General features: G+C 50.8%; 1 protein-coding gene across 1 annotated transcript in view; it reads left to right on the forward strand.

Annotated features, from left to right (window-relative positions):
• The window catches only part of ME1 (malic enzyme 1), a 92,797-nt gene that overhangs the window by 59,924 nt on the left and 11,006 nt on the right, over nucleotides 1–21,867 (forward strand). Inside the window, exons 7-9 of the mRNA XM_064169265.1 lie at nucleotides 8,154–8,263; nucleotides 13,354–13,451; nucleotides 14,518–14,631. Of these exons, the coding sequence (XP_064025335.1) occupies nucleotides 8,154–8,263; nucleotides 13,354–13,451; nucleotides 14,518–14,631 (322 nt within the window). The remainder of the gene's footprint in view (nucleotides 1–8,153; nucleotides 8,264–13,353; nucleotides 13,452–14,517; nucleotides 14,632–21,867) is intronic.

Consider the following 21,867-nt stretch of genomic DNA (forward strand, 5'->3'; position numbering starts at 1 on the left):
TACTCTTTCCTTCTTCAGCCAAAATGCCACAGTGCCAAGTCTCTAAAGAAGAAATGAAGAGGCTGAAAAGAGGGGAAAAAATACCAACGACCCAGCCCCCAAACTCTCAGATCATCTGTCTGAGACCTGCCCTCAGCTCTTCCTAATGAATATAAAAGAGGGTAACTCGAGAGGGTTCTTTGGGCTAAGGCAGCGTCAAAGCAGCGAGGTGGTGAGGCTAGGGAAAGCTCTGCAACTGCTGCAGGAGGTAGGATTACATTTTCAGGCTCCTGGAGTTTTGCTTTTGGCTAAGGTGGGCTCAGGATCAGGTGACAAGGGAACCAGTACCAGGTCAGGAGGACTTTGCTGTTCACTTCGGGCCTGGGAGGAATTTTTCTAAGGAGGAGAAGCTACCAAAGTTCTCAGTGCAGTTTCCTTCCTCTGCAGCTTCAGCAACCACCTCAGGCCAGCTCACACACCCCTGCCTTGGGGAGGTTTGTGTGGCAGGTTGTGCCATGGCAGCCTGGGGAGCCTGATGGCTGTGTAGGTCAAGGACTGAGTGTATCACTTTGCTTCATGTCTGACTTTGTGAGATATCAGCAGCCCCCACCTGCAGTCCTGGGGGCAGTTCTGCAGCCCCCAGCACAAGCAGGACATGGAAGTGTTGGAGCCAGTGCAGAGGAGGCCACCAAGATGCTGAGAGGGCTGCAGCAGCTCTGCTCTGAGCACAGGCTGAGAGAGTTGGGGCTGTGCAGGCTGCAGAAGAGAAGGCTTCCAGGAGAGCTTGGAGTGGCCTGGCAGGGTCTGAAGGGGGCTGCAGGAGGGCTGGGGAGGGACTATTGACAAGGTCTTGTCATGGCAGAATGAGGAGGAATGGGTTTGAAGTGGCAGAGGGGAGACTGAAAGTGGCTGTTAGGAAGAAGTTGTTTGCAGTGAGGGTGGTGAGACACTGGCACAAGTTGCCCAGGGAGGTTGTGGAACACAGAAGCACAGAATGGGATCTTGGAGCCAAGCTCTGCTGGGTGATGCCACTGCCAGCACAAGGGGCACTGGGTGCAAGCTGAGGCAGAGGAAGTTTCATTTAAACATGAGGAGGAATTTTTTTCCCTGTGAGGGTGACAGAAGCCTGGCAGAGGCTGCCCAGGGGGGCTGTGGAGTCTCCCTCTCTGGAGCTATTCCTGAGCTGCCTGGATGTGTTCAGGCTGGGGTCGGAGTGGCTGAGAGCAGCCAGACAGAGAGGGATCTGGGGGTACTGATTGATACCTGCCTGAACATGAGCCAGCAGTGTGCCCAGGTGGCCAAGAGAGCCAGTGGCATCCTGGCCTGCATCAGGAATGGTGTGGCCAGCAGGAGCAGGGAGGTCATTCTGCCCCTGTACTCTGCACTGGTCAGACCACACCTCGAGTCCTGTGTTCAGTTCTGGGCCCCCCAGTTTAGGAGGGACATTGAGATGCTTGAGCGTGTCCAGAGAAGGGCAACGAGGCTGGGGAGAGGCCTTGAGCACAGCCCTACGAGGAGAGGCTGAGGGAGCTGGGATTGGTTAGCCTGGAGAAGAGGAGGCTCAGGGGAGACCTTATTGCTGTCTACAACTACCTGAGGGGAGGTTGTGGCCAGGAGGAGGTTGCTCTCTTCTCTCAGGTGGCCAGCACCAGAACAAGAGGACACAGCCTCAGGCTGTGCCAGGGGAAATTTCGGCTCGAGGTGAGGAGAAAGTTCTTCACTGAGAGAGTCATTGGGCACTGGAATGGGCTGCCCAGGGAGGTGGTGGAGTCGCCGTCCCTGGGGCAGTTCAAGGCAAGGTTGGATGTGGCACTTGGTGCCATGGTCTAACCTTGGGCACTGTGGTAAAGGGTTGGACTTGATGATCTGTGAGGTCTCTTCCAACCTTGGTGATACTGTGATACTGTGATACTGTGTGATCTGCTCTGGGTGCTGCTGCTGTGGCAGGGGGGTTGGACTGGAGGAGCTTTGGAGGTCCCCTCCAGCCCCTGACATTCTGTGATTTATAAATGGTGAAAGAAGCTGAGACTGCCACACAAAGTGTGTTGCCAACAGGCAGAGGTGTTCCCTGCCCAGCACAGGTTATCCTGTGGGATGGTGCCTTTCAGTCTGTTGTCCGGCATTTTGCCTCCCATCCTCGAGGACCAGTTCCCCCCAGTTCTCCCTGCTGTATCCCTGTCTGAAGACAGCTGGAGAAATGTCTCTGGCTTCAGGAAATGACAGGCTGTGAGGGTTGTGTGTGGCCCTTGTTGGCAGCCTTGTAGCCACACACACTGCTTGCTGCCTCCCCGCTAGGGGCAAGTTCAAATGAAAGGGATTTTAGGCTACCTTTAGGCTACCTGTGTCTGCCTTAGAAGTCCAAACAGGAAGGTGGAATTCTCCTAAGCTCTGTGAACCTGGTTGATTCTATGGTCAAGTTTAGCTGCTTAAAGCAGCAGCACACAGCTCAGTGTTCGTATTTCACATATTATGGTATGTAGTCAGCTTCTAAATGATGGAGAAATATCTCTCAAAGTATGTTTTTATCCTGCCACTTCCATGTACCTTTGCTTCCCAATCATCTTTACCCACCCGCAGCTGCTGCCACTCCTCTGCAGGCTTTTTGCTTTTCCTGTGTCCCTTGGAAGAGTCAAACACAACCATTCAGTGTTGGGTTTAAAGCTGATGATCATTGTTTGGGTAGCAAACCTGTGACTTGCTTCTGGACCTGCCTGACCACTCTGTGCCATCAGAGGAAACTCAGTGAAGTTAATCTGTGCCCCTCTCTGTCTCAGGTATTGATGATGGATGTGAAGGTTTGTCACCTCCTAGGGCAAGCTGGGCACCTTGGTTTCTCTTTCCATAAAGCCTGAGAGATAATCTGAATTGCAGCAGTGTGGAGGCCCAGAGTTGCTGGAATTGGAGAGGTCTGGAAGGCAAAACAGGATTTCAGGAGCAAGCAATGAAGTGCTTTGTTCTCTTCCCATGCAGCAGTCATTTGTCTACATTCCACACCTGGGAATGTATGAAGTTCCCAGCTGAAACTCTGCGATGACAGCAGCGGATGAGGTGCAGAGAGGAACTGTTCCACTTGAGCTGAGGGTTGGTCCAAACAGTTTCCCTTTAGAGTGGAGAAACCACAACCTAAACCCATCCATCAGAGCACATTAGGGGTGGAAAGTGATGGCAGTGATGCAGGAAGGGAAGTGGAACTGAGCTGTTGGCTGTGAACTCCATCTTAGGTTTTGGCTCAGCTTTCTGCTGGGAAGTGATTGGGATAGGAAGGTGTGGAAGTCAGAGCAGAACTGACAGCTGTGCTGCTGTTGCCACTGCACCAGCACCACAGGAGCCAATTCATCATTACAAGGGGATTTTCTGGAATGCCAGGGACTAGTTTGTTTCACCTCATCTGTTAGTCCTTTAGAGCTTGAGAGCACTCCAAGCAGAGGAACTCTGTCCTTTTCCTGGATCAGCAGTACCCAGTGGCCAGACCTGATTGAACCATAGAATCAGCCAGGCTGGAAGAGAGCTCCAAGCTCAGCCAGCCCAGCCTAGCACCCAGCCCTGGCCAACCAACCAGACCATGGCACTAAGTGCCCCAGCCAGGCTTGAAAATGCTAAGGGGGTTGCAGCAGCTCTGCTGCAGACACAGGCTGAGGGAGCTGGGGGTGTGCAGCCTGCAGAAGAGGAGGCTCTGGGCAGAGCTAACAGCAGCCTGCCAGTGCCTGAAGGGGCTGCAAGAAGGCTGCAGAGAGACTGTTTGCAAAGGGCTGCAGGGACAGGATGAGGGCAATGGCTTCAAACTAGAGCAGAGCAGATTGAGATTGGATGTTAGGAACAGGTTCTGCAGCAGGAGGCTGCTGGAACACTGCAACAGGTTGCACAGGGAGGTGGTTGTGTGCCCATGCCTGGAGATATTGAAGGTGAGGCTGGAGAGGGCTGTGGGGAACCTGCTCTAGTTGAAGATGTCTCTGCTGAGTGCAGAGGATGTCTCTGCTGAGTGCAGAGCCAGCCCACTCTGTGATATCCCCTGGGTGCCATGTGCAGTGCTGCAGTCAATAAGAGTGCTGCTTAGAATTGTTTTGTGCTATGCTGCCAACATCTCAGACACCCAGAGCTGGGCTGCCTGCATGTTTGCATGTCAGTCAAGGAGCCCTGAGACCTTGCTCAGAGAATTAGTGTGGCTGATGTGCCCAGAGCAGGCTGTTTGCTACAGGAACACTGATTTAATGTAATGCAGAGCGAGTTTTGCTCTGTCTGTGCTAAGGCAATGGGTAAGAAAATAGAGAGAAATGAAATGCAGATGAGGAAATGGAATGTTCTATATGGTAAAATAAAGCAACAGACATCGGCTTGGTGGCATCCAAGAAACACTTCTCACTGAGCTCCAGGGCTCCAGAATGTTAATCTCATTATTTTTGTAACATGAGCCAGCTGCTAGCTGCTGGACCATTCTGGCTTTGCAGAAGTTGATGTCAGACACTGAGCCAGGTTAGAATTCTAAACTGCATTTCTGAAAGCAGCTCCAGGTTCTCATCTGAGCTCTGTTGTGATCTGAACTCCTGCATTAGTGACTCCTCACAGTCTCTTTTGAGCAGTTCCCTGTGGTCATGCTGCTGAAGCTGGCCAGGTCCTTCCATAAAGCCTGAAGATGTGTTCCTTTTCAGCAGGGATCAGCATTCCTGCCAGAGGATCTCAGTGATTCTGGGGAAGTGTCAGGTGGCTGTGAATATGGCATTGCCATGGGAATGAATTTAGGTCATGGGAAGAAATGGGATGAAATTCATCAAGGGCAAGGGGAGGGCTGGCACCTGGGAAAGAGCAACCTCGTGGAGCAGTATAGAGCAGGTTGGAAGAGAGCTCCAAGCTCCTCCAGCCCAACCTAGCACCCAGCCCTGGCCAAGCAACCAGACCATGGCAATAAGTGCCCCAGCCAGGCTTGGCTTCAACACCTCCAGCCACGGCCACTCCACCACCTCCCTGGGCAGCACATTGGCTGGGGACTGACCTGCTGGAGAGCAGTGAAGGGGAAAGGGACCTGGGGGTCCTGGTGGCTGGGAGGGTGAGCATGAGCCAGCAGTGTGCTCTGGGGGCCAGGAGGGGCAATGCCATTCTGGGGTGGGCTAGAAAAGTGAAATGCTTCAGTATTTAACTGCTTAAGTATTGAAAAGTTAAGCATTTAAAGATTTAAATGCCCAAACATTGAGAAGTGAACTGTTTCAGTATTGAAAAGTGAAACATTTGAGTACTTAAATATTGTAAACAATTCAAATTTGAAGTGTCTAAATATTGAAAAGTGAAACATTTCAATGTTTAAATGCCTAAATATTGAAAAGTGAAACATTTCAGTGTTTAAATACTAAAATATTGTCAGGTTAAACACTTCAGTATTGGAATGCCTAAATATTGACAAGTGAAATATTTCAATATTTAAATGCCTAAATGTGTATAGGTGAAATATTTCAGTATTTAAATACCTAAATATTGAAGAGTGAAACATTTAAGTGTTTAAATAGTTAAATGTTGTAAAGTGAAATATTTCAGTATTTAAATGCTGGGTGCTAGGTTGGACTGGATGATCTTGGAGGTCTCTTCCAACCTGGTTGATTCTATGATTCTATTGTAAATTGAAATATCTCAGTATTTAAATACCTTAATATTGAAGTGTGAAATATTTCAATATTGAAAGACTTAAATATTGTCAAGTGAAACACTTCAATATTGAAATACCTAAATATTGAGAAGAGAAACATCTCAGTATTTAAATACTTCAACATTGAAAAGTTAAACATTTCAATATTGAAATGCCTAAATATTGAAAAGTGAAATATTTCAGTATTTAAATACCTTAATATTGAAAGTGAAACATTTAAGTGTTTAAAGACTTAAATATTGTCAAGTGAAACGTTTCAATGTTTAAATACTTAAATATTGTCAAGTGAAATATTTCAGTATTTAAATACCTTAATATTGGAAAGTGAAATATTTCAATGTTTAATTGCCTAAATAGTGTAAAGTGAAACATTTCAATGTTTAAATACTTAATTATTGTCAAGTGAAACACTTCAATATTGAAATACCTAAATATTGAGAAGAGAAACATCTCAGTATTTAAATACTTCAACATTGAAAAGTTAAACATTTCAATATTGAAATACTTCAATATTGTAAGGTGAAATATTTCAGTATTTAAATTCCTAAATATTGAAAAGTGAAATATTTCAATATTGAGAAACTTAAATATTGAAAAGTGAAATATTTCAGTGTTTAAATGCCTAAGTGTTTAAAAGTTAAATGTTTCAGTATTTAAATACCTTAATATTGAACAGTGAAACATTTCAGTGTTTAAATACTTGAATATTGTCAAGTGAAACACTTCAACATTGAAATGCCTAAATATTGAGAGGAGAAATATGTCAGTATTTAAATGCTTCAGCATTGAAAAGTGAAACACTTCAGTATCCAAATGCCTAAATATTGCAAATGAAACATTTCAGTATTTAAATCCTTCAACATTGAAAAGTGAAACATTTCAGTATCTGAATGCCTAAAGATTGGAAGTTAAATATTTCAGTGTTTAAATCCTTCAATATTGGTAAGTGAAACATTTCAGTATCTAAATGCCTAAAGATTGGAAGTTAAATATTTCAGTGTTTAAATCCTTCAATACTGATAAGTGAAACATTTCAGTATCTGAATGCCTAAAGATTGGAAGTTAAATATTTCAGTGTTTAAATCCTTCAATATTGGTAAGTGAAACGTTTCAGTATCTAAATGCCTAAATGTTCACAAGTGTAAATATTTCAGTGTTTAAATCCTGAGCTATTTCAGAGTTAAATCTTTACCACTCAAATATTGCTCTTGTTTGGGTTTTCTTTAGGGCCCTTTCCTGTACTGTTCTTCCAGGGTGGACTAATGTTGGGGATATTTCCAGCTCCAAATGTGTGCAGACCCTGTCAGAGCTAATTGTGTGTTTTAAGGATGGGAAGTTTGTTGTGGGTCTTTTTTCCCACGTGAGATTGGCAGAACTGAAGTGGATTTGTTCCTTTTTTGCCCTTGTTGCCAGCTGCTGTGAGCTTCAATTCAGTCTTTGCATAGCTGTTGTCTAGAAATGGCCTTTTTTTGTCGTGTTTTTGGGGCTTTCTGGGTTGGTTTGGGGTTTGGTTTTGGTTGAAGAAGCTGTTTTCCAGTGGCATATGGGAGCATGAAGCAAGGAATGCAGAGTTGGTGCCGCTGGAAGTGCACAGCAGTTATATTAAGTGAATTTAGTTTATTGTTAACTTTCAACCCTTCCTGGCACACCAGGGCAATTCTTTACTTGTTAGGTATTGACAGCTGAGTCTAGTGCTAGGAAATTGGAGTTTCATAGAATCAGGGAATGGTTTAGGTTGGAAGGGACCTCCAAAGCTCATCCAATCTAATCTCCCTACACTAGATCACAGGAGCACAGCATGTCAGGGGTTGGAATGGACCCAAAGAGCTCATCCAGTCCAACCCCTGCCACAGCAGGACCATACAGTCTGGCTCAGGGCACACAGGAACACATCCAGACAGGCCTGGAAAGGCTGCAAGGAAGGAAACTCCACAGCCTCTCTGGGCAGCCTGTGCCAGGGCTCTGGGACCCTTCCAGGCAAGAAGTTCCCCCTGGTGCTGAGCTGGAACCTCCTGTGCTGCAGCTTCCATCCATTGCTGCTTGTCCTAGCCCAGGCAGCAGTGAGCAGAGCCTGTCCCCCACTCCTGACCCCCAGTCCTCAGAGAGTTACAGACATTGATTCAATCCCCTCTCAGTCTTCTCCAGTCTAAGCAGCCCCAGGGCCCTCAGCCTCTCCTCACCAGGCAGTGCTCCAGTCCCCTTAGCATCCTCATAGCCCTCCCCTGGACTCTCTCCAGCAGTTCCTGTCCCTCTTCAACTGGGAGCCCAAAACTGAGGGCTGTACTCAGGATGAGGTCTCAGCAGGGCAGAGCAGAGGGGCAGGAGAACCTCCCTGGCTCTGCTGGGCACACTCTGCTGGATGCCCCCAGGGTCTTTTATCTTAGAGCTGAGCCTCGTGTGTCTGTCGCCTCATGAGGAACTGATGTGAGTGTGAAGATACAGAATGCAGCAGACGCTTCTCAGCAGGTGCACATCTCACGCTGCAGCTGTGTGGCAGACCTGCCCGCAGTGTGATGCCCAGGGGCTCTCTCTTCTCTCCTAGGTACGGCATGAACTGCCTCATTCAGTTCGAGGACTTCGCTAACGCCAACGCATTCCGCCTGCTGCATAAGTACCGCCACAAGTACTGCACCTTCAACGACGACATTCAAGGTACCAAACTCCTTTGTCTTTATTCTTCTGTGCACAGAAACAGTTCAACTGCTGCACCGGAGAGAAAGAGGTGTTTCAGCTTCCCTGTGATCACAGCTTGCTTAGCCTGGGTTTCTGGTGGGCTCTCTTTGCCCTCGACCTCTCCCCTCTCCTGCGTTATTTGGATGTTCATTCTTCAGGGTTTTCTTCAGGAGCTTGGTGTGGGAATCACTTTCCCAGGTGAATTACCAACCCCAGATCTTTGGGCCACTGTCAGAGCTTCAGCCTGGCCCAGCTGTTCTGTTTGTCACTGCAGTGACAGCTGCTTTGCTGTTCCTTGAGGCATGGCAAACTGTGCTTGGGCTCCTGAGCTTGCAGCTCACTTCAGTTCATCTCTCATTTTCTCTGCAGTCGAAGGGCTGCATTCAGTTGCAGAGGGAAATGTTCCCCTGACTCTGCTTTCCCATCTGAGTCATTTGTAGCAGCTGGCAAAAAGTAAAAGATCCAGGGTGGAAAAAGTCAGCAGGGAGGATTCCCCCAGAGCTCAGACTAAACAGGAATCTTCTCCCTTCCCTGAGAACAGCGACAAGCAGGGCTGAAATGAGGGCTGCTGCTGCTGCTTGGGTTGCCTTATTTCCCATCAGGAAATTAGCACTGGGAAATAACTTTCCCTAGGGCAGTAAGTGGCCTGGCTGCCATCAGACAAACTGCTAGGTAGGGGTACCAAAGGAGGGCTCTGGGCACCCACCTGCCTCTTACCTCCTCCTGTTTCCTTGGGTAGATGGAGGTCCTCAAAAGCAGCAAGATCAAAAATAGGATTTTAATATCAACAACCCCAAGCAGCACTACAGGCTGGGGCCAGAGTGGCTGAGAGCAACCAGGCAGAGAGGGACCTGGGGGTGCTGGGAGAGAGTTGCTGAACATGAGCCAGCAGTGTGCCCAGGGGAGCAGCAGAGACAATGGGATCAGGAGCAGTGTGGGCAGCAGGACAAGGGAGGTTCTTCTGCCCCTGTGCTCAGCACTGCTTAGGCCACACCTTGAGTGCTGTGTCCAGTTCTGGGCCCTCCATTCAAGAGAGATGTTGAGGTGCTGGAAGGTGTTGAGAGAAGGGCAGCAAGGCTGGGGAGGGGCCTGGAACACAAACCCTATGAGGAGAGGCTGAGGGAGCTGGGGGTGTGCAGCCTGCAGCAGAGAAGGCTCAGGGCAGAGCTCATTGCTGTCTGCAGCTGCCTGAAGGGAGGCTGTAGCCAGGTGGGGTTGGGCTCTGCTGCCAGGCAGCCAGGGACAGAAGAAGGGGACACAGCCTGAAGCTCTGCCAGGGCAGGTTCAGGCTGGATGTTGTTAGGAAGTTGTTGTCAGAGAGAGTGATTGGCACTGGAATGGGCTGCCCAGGGAGGTGGTGGAGTGGCTGTGGCTGGAGGTGTTGAAGCAAAGCCTGGCTGGGGCACTTAGTGCCTTGGTCTGGTTGGTTGGGCAGGGCTGGGTGCTAGGTTGGGCTGGATGAGCTTGGAGCTCTCTTCCAACCTGGCTGATTCCTGGATTCTGTGTTCATTTCTACCAGTTTGCAGGGACATTTTAAGCCAAAAATGGGGAGCTTGAGTTTCCTAGGAGCTATTCTTGAGATCTAGGTCTTATTTCAGGGCCTTAAAGCCAGGGGGTGGATTCCCCTAGCCCTTGTCTTTCTGAGGGCAGGCATTTGGCTGGCCACATGGACTGGGTTTTTGTTACCAGCCTGGCTGATTTTCTTCCTGCATTTGAAACAGATGATGGAGCACCAAGTCCCAGATGGGAAGTCAGAGCTCATTTCCCTCTGTGGGAAGCATGGTGCTCCTGCCCTGCCCCATGGCTATGGCAGACCAAGCAGCCGCTGGAATTTCCTAGTCGTTGAGAATTCCACAGGGAATGCTCTTTCCCTGCAAGATAGAAACCCTCATCCCAAGTGAGAAAGAGACCCAACTAGAAAGCAGTGTTAAAGAACTGGAGAGGAAGCTTTTCATCACAAGTGTACCAAACACAGGCTGGGAAAGTCTGCAGTGTTTCCAGATGTGGTTTTGGAAGCACTGCACTCGTTAGGATGTGCCCTGGAAGGAGGTGTCTGAGTGTTCAGAACTGTTGGAGGGTAGCCACTAGGCTCTTGACTGACCTGCCCTAGCAGCTATCAGGCTTCCTATGGTGGGTTGAGAAATTACCCCCCCAAATAAAATTGGAATCACCAGACTAGCTCAGAGGGTTTGGGAGTAAGATCACAGGACCACAGGATGTCCAGGGGCTGGAAGGGACCTCTGCAGATCATCCAGTCCAACCCCCTGCCACAGCAGGACCAAACAATCCAGCTCAGGGCACACAGGAACACATCCAGACAGGGCTGGAAAGGCTCCACAGAAGGAGACTCCACAGCCTCTCTGGGCAGCCTGTGCCAGTCTCTCACCACCCTCACTGCAAACAACTTCTTCCTGACAAGCACTTTCAGTCTCTCCTCTGCCACTTCAAACCCATTACCCCTTGGCCATTCATGACAAGACCTTGTCAATAGTCCCTCCCCAGCCTTCCTGTAGATCCTCTTCAGATCCTGGAAGTCCACTATATAATCTCCTGGAACCCTTCTCTTCCCCAGGCTGCAGAGCCCCAACTCCCTCAGCCTGTGCTCAGAGCAGAGCTGCTGCAGCCCTCTCAGCATCTTGGTGTCCTCCTCTGGGCTGGCTCCAACACTTCCATGTCCTGCTTGTGCTGGGGGCTGCAGAGCTGTACACAGTAGAATCATAGAATGGTTTGGGTTAGAAAGGACCTCAAGGATCACCCAATTCCATCCCTCTGCCATAGACAGGGACACCTCCCACTAGAACAGGTTGCTCAAGGTTCTCCAGGTGGGGTGTGAGGAGAGCAGAGCCAAGGGGCAGAATCCTCTCCCTTGCCCTGCTGCCCACACTGCTCTTGCTGCACCCAGCACAGGGTTGCTGTCAGGGGTAGTTTATAACCACCTGCTGTGCTTATCCTCCTAGAACAGCACCAGTTCCCAAAGCCACATCCATGTCTCTGTTACTCTGCTCCCAGTGGGTTCACCTGTGCTCTGGGGAAGGGGGGAGGTGAAGCCATTCCTCTGCTTCCTCTAGCAGTGGCAGTCGGAAGCGCAGTGGAGTTGGGCTCCTGCTTCGTGACGCCTGCGAGAAGTGGTTAGGCTTTGGCAGATGGATATGGATTTGCTTTCTGGTGCTTTGCAGAGGGTGGAGGCAGTGTTCAGGCTGCAGGGTCAGGTCATGCTGCCAGCCAGAGCAGCTCTGGGCAGACAGATGTGCTACTGACGCCGGCAGTGCCCCCTTGCAATAGGAAGGAAGAAGGGAGGCTGCTGACAGGAGTGATGACAGCCCCTGCCATCAGCACTGAGCTAACAGTCTGGGTCATTATGCTCCTCAGAGTCAAAGGGCTGGATAAAGCAATGTGCAGTGCTTTTAAAATGCCTGTGCTAGAGCAGAGCTCCTGTGCAAGTCCTGGATCATGAGACATTCAATAGCGGAGCCTTTGTATGTGTGACCTTTGCTGTGACTCATCTCCAGGGTGAGCACACAGGTCACCACAGCTCACATCTCCTGGAAACAGGCAATGCTGAATGGTGCTGAATTCAAGGCAGCATTTTATTCAGGTCTCCTATCTCTGGGTGTCAGGTTGATGGTTGGACTCTATGAGCTTGGAGCTCTTTTCCAACTGAAACACTTCTGTGATTCTTTGATTCTATTCTAAGAGCCTGTGAAAGTGTCCCAGCTGGAAGTGCATCAGCATGAGGGGAGGGGGACTCTGCAGAAGGACTTGTGTAGACTGGATCCATGGCCATGAGAGTAAATGACCTCAGCTCTCAGGACAAGTCATAGCTGAAAATGACTGAAAATGACCAATTTGTGTGGTGTGAACATGCAGTGGGCTGGGAACAAGGTGTCCTGTGCTGCTGGTGGCTGCAGGGAGAAGTCATAACCAAAAGCACATAGCAGATTTGTTCCTTCTAAAGCCATGGTTTGGAACAGCTCACAGTGATGTACTTCCTGGGCTGCAGTTTCCATCCCTTGCCCTTGTCCTGTGGCAGGGCACAAGTGAGCAGAGGCTGTCCCTGTCCCTCCCTTCCTGCCCCCCAGCCCTCAGCTCTTGATAGACATTGCTCAGATCCCCTCTTAGCCTTCTCTGCAGCCTAAAAAAGTCCACCTTGTTCCTGGGCTTTAGTTGGGGGTTGGATAGTAGCTGAAGAGGAGGCAGCAGTGTGCTCAGGTGGGCAGCAGAGCCAATGGCATCCTGGGCTGGCTCAGGAGCAGTGTGGGCAGCAGGACAGGGGAGGTTCTTCTGCCCCTGTGCTCAGCACTGCTCGGGCCACAGCTTGGGTGCTGTGTGCAGTTCTAGGCCCCTGGGGCTTCTGCTCTGGAGATGAGAGGGCTCCCCAGGCTGGGGGCTAGAACTAGATGTTAGCCTCCTTCCCTGGGTGGCCTAAGTCAAACAGAGGTGTCAGAGGTCGTTCTGAAGTCTCACTGCCTGCCACTGGGGTCCCCTTCGGACGGGGATGGTGCCCGAGGGCTCTGGCACACGGGGGGACAGTCAGTGTCCGTGGATGAGCTGACCTTTTAGCTGGCTTAGCCTCTGCACATGTTCCCACTTCGCCCTTCTGCTCTGACAGCCTCTCTGTGAGAAAGTTTTGGGTTAGTCTTGTATTTTACTTCATTTGGAGTGTGTCTGTTTGATATCTAAGGTCTCGGATTCACAGGTTGCGTCGGGTTGGAAGGGCTCTCGCAGGTGGTCTTGTCCAAGCCCCCTGCTCTGTCTGGGCTCAGATACCCTTTCCTCTGGTGAAGCTCATAAGCAGAGCACTTTGAAGTGGTTCACATGCCCCAGCCACTGTGCTCGTCCAGCAGCATCAGCCACAATTCATTTGGTGTTACCCTGAGGACCTTCCCTTTTCCATTTCCCTTTCCTAAGAGCACAGCAGAGCAAACTCCAGCCCCAGTGAGCTTTCTGTGTTGCCCTAAGCACCTGCAGCTTTTGCCAACCAGATGCTGTGCCTTCATTTCCAGTGTGATGCTTTGCAATCATTTCCAGACTAACCAATCCATTAATCAATGATCTCTTCTTGATTTCAGGCACTGCCTCTGTGGCTGTGGCAGGTCTCCTTGCAGCGCTGCGTATCACCAGGAACAGGCTCTCAGATCACACAGTCTTGTTCCAGGGAGCTGGAGAGGTAATGGATTGCTGTACAGCAGGAAAAGTTGTACTATTTAGGGTTTGTTATTCATACTTAATCAAGGACAGGCTGTGAGAGTTGAGGCACTTCACCCTGCAGAAGGCTTCCGGGGACTTTGGAGTGGCCTTCCAGGGGGCTACAGGAGAGCTGGGGAGGGACTATTGAGGCCTTCACCTGGAATACTGCATCCAGCTCTGGCCTCTCCTATTGAAGAAAACAGGGATCTGCTGGAGAGAGTCCAGTGCAGGGCTGCAAGGATGCTGCAGGGCCTGGAGCACTGCCTGAGGAGGAGAGGCTGAGAGCCCTGGGGCTGCTTAGGCTGCAGAGGAGAAGGCTGAGAGGGGATCTGAGCAATGCCTATCAAGAGCTGAGGGCTGGGGGGCAGGAAGGGAGGCACAGGGACAGCCTCTGCTCACTTGTGCCCTGCCACAGGACAAGGGCAAGGGATGGAAACTGCAGCACAGGAAGTTCCAGCTCAACATGAGCAAGAACTTCTTGAGTGTAAGGGTCCCAGAGCCCTGGCACAGGCTGCCCAGAGAGGCTGTGGAGTCTCCTTCTGTGGAGCCTTTCCAGCCCTGTCTGGATGTGTTCCTGTGTGCCCTGTGCTGGATTCTCTGCTCCTGCTCTGGCAGGGGTTGGACTGGAAGATTTGCAGAGGTCCCTTCCAGCCCCTAACACCTGTGATCTGTGAGCAAGACAAAATGTTGAAGAAGAATAAATATTTCATATGTTCTGAGGTGCTTATGTGGCACAAGTGTTAGGCTTAGCATTTTTCCCTAGAGTTTAAACATTCCTTGTGCTCCCACACCCCTAGATGTGTCTGTAGTGTGACTGATGTACTGGTTAGAGATTCTTCTGCACTCTTTACCTATGTTATGGTTTGTAATCACCCAGTGGCAGCAAAAGGTCATTGGTTGTTTATTTTGTGAAACAAATAACAATTCAGCTTCTATTGCCCAACAGAATCCAGGAACTTGGCTAAAGTGCTGGCAGGAGGGATGAAGTGAGCAGGGGATGTCTTTCATTTCTGGTTCCACATGCTCCTTTTCTTCTCCTTCCTCAGGCTGCACTGGGGATTGCAAACCTCATTGTCATGGCTATGGAAAAAGAAGGGATAGCTCAGGATGCAGCTACCAAAAGGATCTGGATGGTCGACTCCAAGGGATTGATAGTAAAGGTAATGCAATTTCCTCCTTCCTGAAGTGTCACTGTAGAGCTTTGCAGTCTGTGGATGGAGTCAAGGAGGTTCTCTCTCCTGACACAGCAGGCTGCTTTCCCATCCCCGAGGGTGCTAAAAATGAATGGCAGATTCCCATGTTCCTCTTGGAGGGAGGAGGAGTGCAGGCAGGATTGTGCTTGGAGCTCCTGCTCTGGTTGTCTGAGGGATGAGCACATAGCAAAGAGGATTTTTCACAGACTCACAGGATTCAGCAGCTTGGAAAAGATGTCTAAGATCATTGAGTCCATCCTACCCCCTAACACCTCCTGATTAACTAACCCCTGGCACCAAGTGCCTCATGCAGCCTCCTTTTCAGCACCTCCAGGGATGGGGACTCCACCACCTCCCTGGGCAGCCCATTCCAATGCCAATCACTCTCTCTGCCAACAACTTCCTCCTAACAGCCAGCCTGAACCTGCCCTGGCACAGCTTGAGGCTGTGTCCCCTTATTCTGTCCCTGGCTGCCTGGCAGCAGAGCCCAACCCCACCTGGCTACAGCCTCCCTGCAGGCAGCTGCAGGCAGCAATGAGCTCTGCCCTGAGCCTCCTCTGCTGCAGGCTGCACACCCCCAGCTCCCCCAGCCTCTCCTCACAGGGCTGTGCTCCAGGCCCCTCCCCAGCCTTGCTGCCCTTCTCTGGACATGTTTAAGCAGAGATCTTCTCAGGAAACCTTTAAAAAATATCTAAAGAAAGAAATGCTCCAGTCCTGGGCCAACACTTCCCATGTTTGCTGGCACAAGCCTGCAGAAAGCTGTGCAGATACATCCTCAGGACAGCATGCAGGAACTTTGTAACAGGAACAAAATGATTGCTTGAAGAGAACATGTTCCTGGCCTTGCAAGCATCTCATTCTGCTGCAAGAGCTGAGAGCTGTCACATCCAATGGCCTCTATGCACAGCAGTGCAGCTCGTGTGGCAGATGTGGTCTGCACTGCTATCAGCACTGCTCACCATTGGGAGGTGCTGAGAGACTTCATCAGTCACCTACCTCATTCTTTGCATAGGCCAAAATAAAGCAGCACAGGAACTCCATGTGCCAGAATAAAGAGCTGTGCTTGGAAAGGTGCTTGTGTGTGCAGGAGTTTGTGAACTGGATGAGAGGCCACTTGGCTCTGCTTATTTAGCTCTCCTGTTTAGCCAACACAATTGTGTTTGGTTAAACACAATCACAGAACTTCAGAGGTTGGAAGGCACCTCCAGAGATCATCCAGTCCACCCCCCCTGCCAAGGCAGCATCACCCAGGGTAGTTGGGAAAGACCTTTAAGATCCTCAAGCCCAACTCATCACCTAACACCTTCTAATTAACTAAACCATGAGGCAGCAGTGTGCCCAGGTGGGCAGCAGAGCCAGTGGCATCCTGGGCTGGCTCAGGAGCAGTGTGGGCAGCAGGACAAGGGAGGTTCTTCTGCCCCTGTGCTCAAGCACTGCTCAGGCCACACCTTGAGTGCTGTGTCCAGTTCTGGGCTCCTCCATTCAAAGGAGATGTTGAGGTGCTGGAAGGTGTTGAGAGAAGGGCAGCAAGGCTGAGGAGAATCAGGGTTGGAAAGGACCACAAGGATCATCCAGTTCTAACCCCCCTGCCCTGGGCAGGGACACCCTACCCTAGATCAAGCTGGCCAGGTAGGGATAGAACTGGGGGAAATGGAACAGAGCTGGAAACGGGGAGATTGAGACTGGATGTTAGGAAGAAGTTGTTCAGCATGAGGGTGGTGAGAGCCTGGCAGGGGTTGCCCAGGGAGGTGGTGGAAGCCTCATCCCTGGAGGTGTTTCAGGCCAGGCTGGCTGAGGCTGTGGGCAGCCTGCTCTAGTGTGAGGTGTCCCTGGGCATGGCAGGGGGCTTGGAACTGGCTGCTTCTCGTGGTCCCTTCCAGCCCTGATTGATTCTGTGATTCTGTGACTGCAAAGATTTTCCACCTTTTGCTGCTCCACCCCACCCCTCAGAACTGCCACGAAGTCACTTATCAGGCATTTGCATCTGATTGTTCCTTTGTGGCTTTTTAATCCCAGTTCAAGTGCAGCTGTGTTTTCATTCTCCTGTTAATATTCTCCCCCCTCCCCCACCCTGGGAACTCTTTTTTCATAAACCAAGCTTGATGACCAACATTTGTGCTATGTTGTGGTGAAAAAAGCTGCTGGTGAAGGCTGTTTGTTGCACTGCCTGTCCTTGTCTCTACAGACCTTGCAATGTTCTTTGTGTTGCTTTGGGGCTGTTGGGAGATGCAGGTGACATAGAGATACAGATAGAGATAGAGAGATGAATGATGAAATGTCCTTTTGGTGTTCCTCAGGGATCTGTGCTGGGACCACTTCTATTCAGCAGGAGCTGAATAGCAGCCAGCAGAGTGCCCAGGTGGCCAAGAAGGCCAATGGCATCCTGGCTGGGATCAGAAATGCTGTGGCCAGCAGCAGGGAGGGGATTGTGCCCTTGGACTCGGCTCTGCCGAGGCCACACCTTGAGTGCTGTGTGCAGTTTTGGGCACCTCAATGCAAGAGAGCTGTGGAGGTGCTGGAGCCAGTGCAGAGGAGGGCAAGGAAGCTGTGAAGGGCCTGGAGAGTGAATCTGCTGAGGAGAGAGTGAGGGAGCTGGGGCTGGGCAGTGTGGAACAGAGGAGGCTGAGGGCAGAGCTCATTGCTGGCTGCAGCTACCCCTACCTGAAGGGACACTGTGGAGAGGCTGCTGCTGGGCTCTGCTCACAGGGAACTGGAGGCAGAACAAGGGGGAATGGCCTCAAGCTGAGCCTGGGGAGGGTTAGATTGGACATTAGGAAAAGGTTTTTGATGGAGAGAGTGGTGAGGGAGTGGAATGAGCTGCCCAGGGAGGTGGTGGAGTCCCCCAGCCTGGCTGTGTTTCAGGGTGGTTTGGATGTGGTGCTGGGGTTGAAGGTGAATTCTTGTTCAGCAGGGTTCTGGGTTGGCCTTGGTGCTGCTGAGGGGCTGTGGCAGGCTGCATGTGAGTGATTCTGTGACATCCAAGGCACCACAATCACTGAACGCAGTTTCTGCCTTGTTTTGGCTCATCTGCTCCCCTGATGAAGCAATCCCTGTTTGCTTGGTCAGTGACTCTGATCTGGGGAGTTAATCTGTGCTGTTTCAGCTTGTATTTATCTTGGTGTGTAAGAGGTTTCATGAGAGGAAGCACATTCATCTGTCCGTGCATGCTTGGGGCAGTGCTCATCCTCGGGCAGGGGGAGAGGAAAAGCAGTAAGGAGGCCAAAGCATGATTTGTGGGATGTGCTCTGGGAACAGCAGCATCATTTTGGGTGACACAGGGATGTGCTCTAGGAACAGCAGCATCATTTTGGGTGACACAGGGATGTGCTCTAGGAACAGCAGCATCATTTTGGGTGACACAGGGATGTGCTCTAGGAACAGCAGCATCATTTTGGGTGACACAGGGATGTGCTCTAGGAACAGCAGCATCATTTTGGGTGACACAGGGATGTGCTCTAGGAACAGCAGCATCATTTTGGGTGACACAGGGATGTGCTCTAGGAACAGCAGCATTATTTTGGGTGACACAGGGATGTGCTCTAGGAACAGCAGCATCATTTTGGGTGACACAGGGATGTGCTCTAGGAACAGCAGCATCATTTTGGGTGACACAGGGCTGTGCCCTAGGAGCAGCAGCATCATTTTGGGTGACACAGGGATGTGCCCTAGGACCAGCAGCATCATTTTGGGTGACACAGGGATGTGCCCTAGGAGCAGCAGCATACTTTCCTGCAAGAGACAGCCACAGAGAGCTGGGTGTTGCACTGCCAGCATGTCAGTGTTTCCTCTGACACCATGTGCTCTGAGGAGCTGGTGACCTCATTTGGATGGTTTATGAGTTGGGTTTTTTTGCTTCCCCACTCTTGTTGACATTAATTATTGCTGTGCTTCGTTTTGTTTCCGTTGTTCTGTGGGCTCCTGACTTGCTCTGCTTCTCAGATCTTCTCTTCCTGCAGTAACTGCCTGTGCATTCTGCCCTGCCTGTTCTCCATGTGTGCTCACTTGCACAGGAAGGGAACGCTGGACACTTAACCAGGCTTAAATACAACGGCCCAGATCTTCTGACGTTGTGTTTTAAAGTCAGTTTCACAGCATCACAGAGTGTCAGAGCCTGGAAGGGAGCTCCAAAGCTCAGCCAGTCCAAACCCTGCCAGAGCAGCAGCACCCAGAGCAGATCACACAGAACACATCCAGGCAGCTCTGGAATAACTCCAGAGAAGGAGACTCCACAGCCCCCCGGGCAGCCTCTTGCACACTTCTGTCACCCTCACAGGGAAAACATTTTCCTCAGGTTTCCATGAAACTTCCTCTGCCTCAGCCCCCACCCAGTGCCCCTTGTGCTGGCACTGGCATCACACAGCAGAGCCTGGCCCAGCCTCCTGCCACTCACCTGCACATCTTTAGAACCATTGCTGAGTGTCCCCCCTCAGGCTGCTCCTCTGCCAGCAGCACAGCCCCAGCTCCCTCAGGCTCTGCTCATAAGGAAGAGCTTCCACTGCCTTCAGTACCTCTGTGGCTCTGTGCTGGACTCTCTCAAGCAGTTCTATGTCCCTCCCGAACTGAGCAGCCCAGAACTGGACACAGGACTCCAGATGCAGCCTGAGCAGGGCAGAGTAGAGGGCAGGAGAACCTTACCTGAAAGGAATGTGGTGTGGCTAACGTTTGACATTAACTCCTCGAGATGCTGTGGGTCCTCATGGGGCTGGCCACAGACTCTCTGTTACCTCTGTGTCCAAGCTGCCTCCCCTGCTTCTGCTCTGCTCTCTTTACCCTGAAGAGTTAGGTGATGTGCCTGGTGAGGAGGCACAGTCACTGACTGGGACGTGGGGGCTCTGCAGGGCTTGCCTGCCTCTGCTTTTTGGCTCCTAGACAAAGTGCCTGTCACCTGCAGGCTCTGGCTTTCAGCACCCCCTGAGCAGTGCCTCCACATCCATACCTCCCATCTTCTTTATCCCTTCATTTTACAGCTCCTTGTAACCAATGCTCTCCTGAAGTGCTGCCTGGGGAGGGGAGCCTGATCTGTCCCCTCCTACTGCAGCTGGCAACCTGTGCCAGTGCCTCACCACCCTCACTGTAAAGAACCCTAATTTGAATCTCCCCTCTGCCACTTCAAACCCACTCCTCCTCATCTCATCAGTAGTCCCTCCCCTTCCTCATTTAGTCACCTGCAAAGGCCTACTCCAGCAGTGAGCAGGATGTGACCCACTGCAGTCCTTTCCAGGCCCCTGGCTGGTGCAGACCAGTGCCAGCAGATCCTCTTCTGCCCTTCATGTCACACAGGGCATTCTACCATCCTACACAAACCCAAAAACTTCAACCCAAACCCCAAACAATTTTGATTGGGAGGCCACTCCAAGGTCTCCTGGAAGCCTTCTCTTCTGCAGGCTGCAGAGCCCCAACTCTCTCAGCCTGTGCTCAGAGCAGAGCTGCTGCAGCCCTCTCAGCATCTTGGTGGCCTCCTCTGCACTGGCTCCAACACTTCCATGTCCTGCTTGTGCTGGGGGCTGCAGACCTGCACGCACTAAGCCAGGGCTGAAGAGGAGAGCAGCTTCATGTCAGCCAGGCAAGAGAGGCAGGGCTGGATGCTCTCCAAGATTCCTTCTTTGAATCAGCTGGGAAGCAGCTGAGAAGCAGCCAGAGCTGCTTTGCTGCCTGTGCTGTCCCACATTAGAGGCAGCACTGGCACTGGTCCCACCTCCCAGCCAGGCAGGCACAGATCTATTTACATCAACACTTCTCTCCATCTGACTGTGGCAACTTTAGCTTGGTGGAAGAGAACAGTCCACAGATAGAGTCACACCTTCACCCCAGGTTCTCCACTGCTGGAGACATGGGAACTGTGGGCCAAGAGCACAGCAATAAAGCAATTCAGTGCTGAGCAGAGCATCTCCAGCTACAAATGCATGGTGGTTACCTGCATTTTTTTCCTTCTCTGTCACAGCTAAGAGCAAAACAAACAACCAAGCAGTCCTTAAAGCATCTCAAAAGTGACACAGGAAGAGGAGGAATGGGTTTGAACTGGCAGAGGGGAGATTGAAACTGGACGATAGGAAGAAGTTGTTTGCAGTGAGGGTGGTGAGACACTGGCACAGGTTGCCCAGGGAGGTTGTGGAGCACAGAAGCACAGAATGGGATCTTTCTGTGATTCAAATTTAGAACACAGAATCATAGAATAAACCATGTTGGAAAAGACCTCTAAGTCCAACCTAGCACCTAACACCTGCTAATTAACTAACCCCTGGCACCAAGTGCCTCATGCAGCCTCCTCTTAAACACCTCCAGGCACGGCCACTCCACCACCTCCCTGGGCAGCCCATTCCAATGCCAATCACTCTCTCTGCCAACAACTTCCTCCTAACAGCCAGCCTAGACCTGCCCTGGCACAGCTTGAGACTGGGTCCCCTTGTTCTGTCCCTGGCTGCCTGGCAGCAGAGCCCAACCCCACCTGGCTACAGCCTCCCTGAAGGCAGCTGCAGGCAGCAATGAGCTCTGCCCTGAGCCTCCTCTGCTGCAGGCTGCACACCCCCAGCTCCCTCAGCCTCTCCTCATAGGGTTTGTGTTCCAGTTCCCTCCCCAACCTTGCTGCCCTTCTCTGGGCATCTTACAGCACCTCAACATCTCTCTTGAATGGAGGGCCCAGAACTGGACACAGCACTCAAGGTGTAGTTCTCTCCTGTGTGGCAACCACTGAAGCCCTCCAGTGAAACAGGAGACTCTGCAAAGGCTTGCACACATCTTTGCACTGCTGGGCTGCCTGAGCACTTTCCCTTGAATGAATCACATGAAATAATACTACAGACCAAGGCAGTGCACTTCTAGGGTGACTGAATTGATAATTAAAATACATCTTTGACAATCCATGACAGAAATGTTAACACCCTCCCTAAACTTAACCACAGAATGCCTTTTATAAGCACTTCCCCAGGCTGACACCTCTCTGGACACAGCCCTTGTTGCTCCTGCTAAGCCACAGGATTTATTTCACTCTCAATATGCTGTGCAAATATTTCCTTGGAGACATGATTCATTCTGACTAATGGCATCAAACTAATCCAGCCCAAAAATGAATAAAGGAATAAAACCAAAACTGTTTGGGGGGTTGGGTTTGAAGGGTTTGGGTTTGTTTAGGATGGTAGAATGCCCTGTGTGAAATGTAGATGGAAATGGCAACAGGGCAGAAGGGGATGTGCTGGCACTGGTCTG

This window comes from Pogoniulus pusillus, chromosome 31 (assembly GCF_015220805.1).
Source record: "Pogoniulus pusillus isolate bPogPus1 chromosome 31, bPogPus1.pri, whole genome shotgun sequence".
NCBI classification, from domain to species: Eukaryota; Metazoa; Chordata; class Aves; order Piciformes; family Lybiidae; genus Pogoniulus; species Pogoniulus pusillus.